General features: G+C 46.6%; 1 protein-coding gene across 1 annotated transcript; it reads left to right on the forward strand.

Moving 5' to 3' along the window:
• Positions 1 to 531: 531 nt before the first annotated feature.
• Positions 532 to 1635, forward strand: LOC147632386 (uncharacterized). Its single transcript, XM_086806965.1, has one exon. It carries the CDS (start codon positions 532 to 534, stop codon positions 1633 to 1635), a length of 1104 nt encoding a protein of 367 aa, XP_086663091.1.
• Positions 1636 to 1951: the final 316 nt, after the last annotated feature.

Genomic DNA, 1951 nt, shown 5'->3' on the forward strand with positions numbered 1-1951 from the left:
AGATCTATCATTTTACAATGTTCCTCTTACAAGTTAGTTGAACTTTGAACTTTGAAGTTGATCCGTTATTAAATCATTCATTTTTTGTGGATAGATCGGACTACTTCAAGGTTATGGTGAAGAAGATAGGGGAGTATGGTCCAAACTATACGCCCCCATCATCGGAGTCCTTGCGCACCACATTGCTAGAGAAGGAGAAGAGGCTTGTGGAGAAAGCAACAGAAAACACAAAGCGACAATGGGCAAGGAATGGAGTGTCCCTGATAGCTGATGGTGGATGGAGTGATACGCGGAAGAGGTCCATCCATGGCCTTGTCTCATATTCCCGCAGTGAGATGTACTTCATCGCCTCACATGATGCTTCTGGGGCTGGGAAGAGTGCTGATGTGCTAGCAGCAGAGTGGGCTAGTGGCATAGAGATCATTGGCCCAGACCTAGTTGTGGGCTTTGTTGTTGATGGGGAGGCTTAGGAACAGGGCAGCCGAAGCGATCATTGAGAGCATGTACCCCAACATCACCGTGTCATTTTGCATGGCACATTGCTTAAATAATCTCTTGAAGGATATTGGGGACTTGCCATGGATCCGGCCTATCATCCAAGTGGGCAGCCAAATAGTGACATTTGTCACAAACCATCAATTCCTACGCCATGAATTCTCCAAAAAATCCAAGCGTCAGCTCGTCAAATACTCAGATACGAGGTTTGCCTACAACTTCTTGATGCTCCACCGATTGGAAGAGTGTAGTGGTGCATTGAGACAGTTGTTCATTAGTGACGAGTTCACTCTTCACCATTGGCTTCCATTGAAACAGGGAGCTCTATGCAAGGAAAAAGCAAAGAGCCCTGATTTTTGGGAAAAAGTGAAGTGCAATGATGCTATGGTTCAACCTATTGTCCACTTGATGAGGCTTGTGGATGGTATGAAGCCATGCATCGGCAAAGTATATGAGGCTATGGATAGCATGATAGAGAAGCTCAGGGATTTGGAGCCAGATGAGGACAAGTATGAGGAGATCCGTGCCCTATGTGTGTGTAGGTGGAACTCCTACTCCTCTCCTTTGCATGCAGCAACCTATGTGGTGGACCCTGAGTTTCAGGATAAAGGGCAAGAAAGTGATGCAGAGGTGAGCAAGCTATGGAGACTTATCTTGACTCGGCTTGTGCCTGAACCAAATGTTAGGCGGAAGATCCGTGACCAGTTGTCTGGGTATAGGAGCTTTCAGGGCTCTTATAGAGACATGGATGCACAGGATGATCGCTTCAAAGTTGGGGCTGCTTTGTGGTGGGAAGATTTTGGTTCGGATGGACCTGAGCTTCAGCAACTAGCCATCCGCATTCTCAGCCAGGCAATGAGTTCCTCTTGCTGCCTAGAGCAACTTTGGAGCTCATACAGTCACATTGCATCGAAGAAGAGGAACTGTCTTTGGATGGAACGGGCAAATGATCTAGTCTTTGTGAGTGCAAACTTGCGAATGCTTTGCAAGAGTGCAACTGCAAAGGCTGATGCATTTACCGAGTGGGAGATGTCTCAGGATGATGAGGAGTTGGAGGAGCAAGTGGAGGACATCTCTATGGAGCCTGCAGGCATTGCATGGACCCATGATCGTGAGGCCAACACTTCACATGCCCCTTGAGGCTTTTTGACATTTGCACTACTCTAGTGATAGTCTCTTTTTTGTATGCCACTTACGTGGTTAGGGCCTAGGCCTTTGCCCTTGTCTTTTGCTTTAGCCTTTGGCAACTGGGTCCTGGGTGCCCGATCTCCTTTTTTGTAACACCCATTTTTTTGCTAGTATGACTTAATATTGATGCTTTGGAAGTGTAAAGTGACTTTGTTTTAGTATTGTTAAGTTTCTTGAATGAGTGCTTACTTAAAATTGCATATTTTGTATGCCGTCCCTCGTTCCCCGTCCCGGTTCCCAGGAATCCCCGTCCCATGTTACTATGGCT

Source organism: Cibotium barometz, chromosome 13 (assembly GCF_041138505.1).
Source record: "Cibotium barometz isolate CiBa-2024 chromosome 13, ASM4113850v1, whole genome shotgun sequence".
Lineage (NCBI taxonomy): Eukaryota > Viridiplantae > Streptophyta > Polypodiopsida > Cyatheales > Cibotiaceae > Cibotium > Cibotium barometz.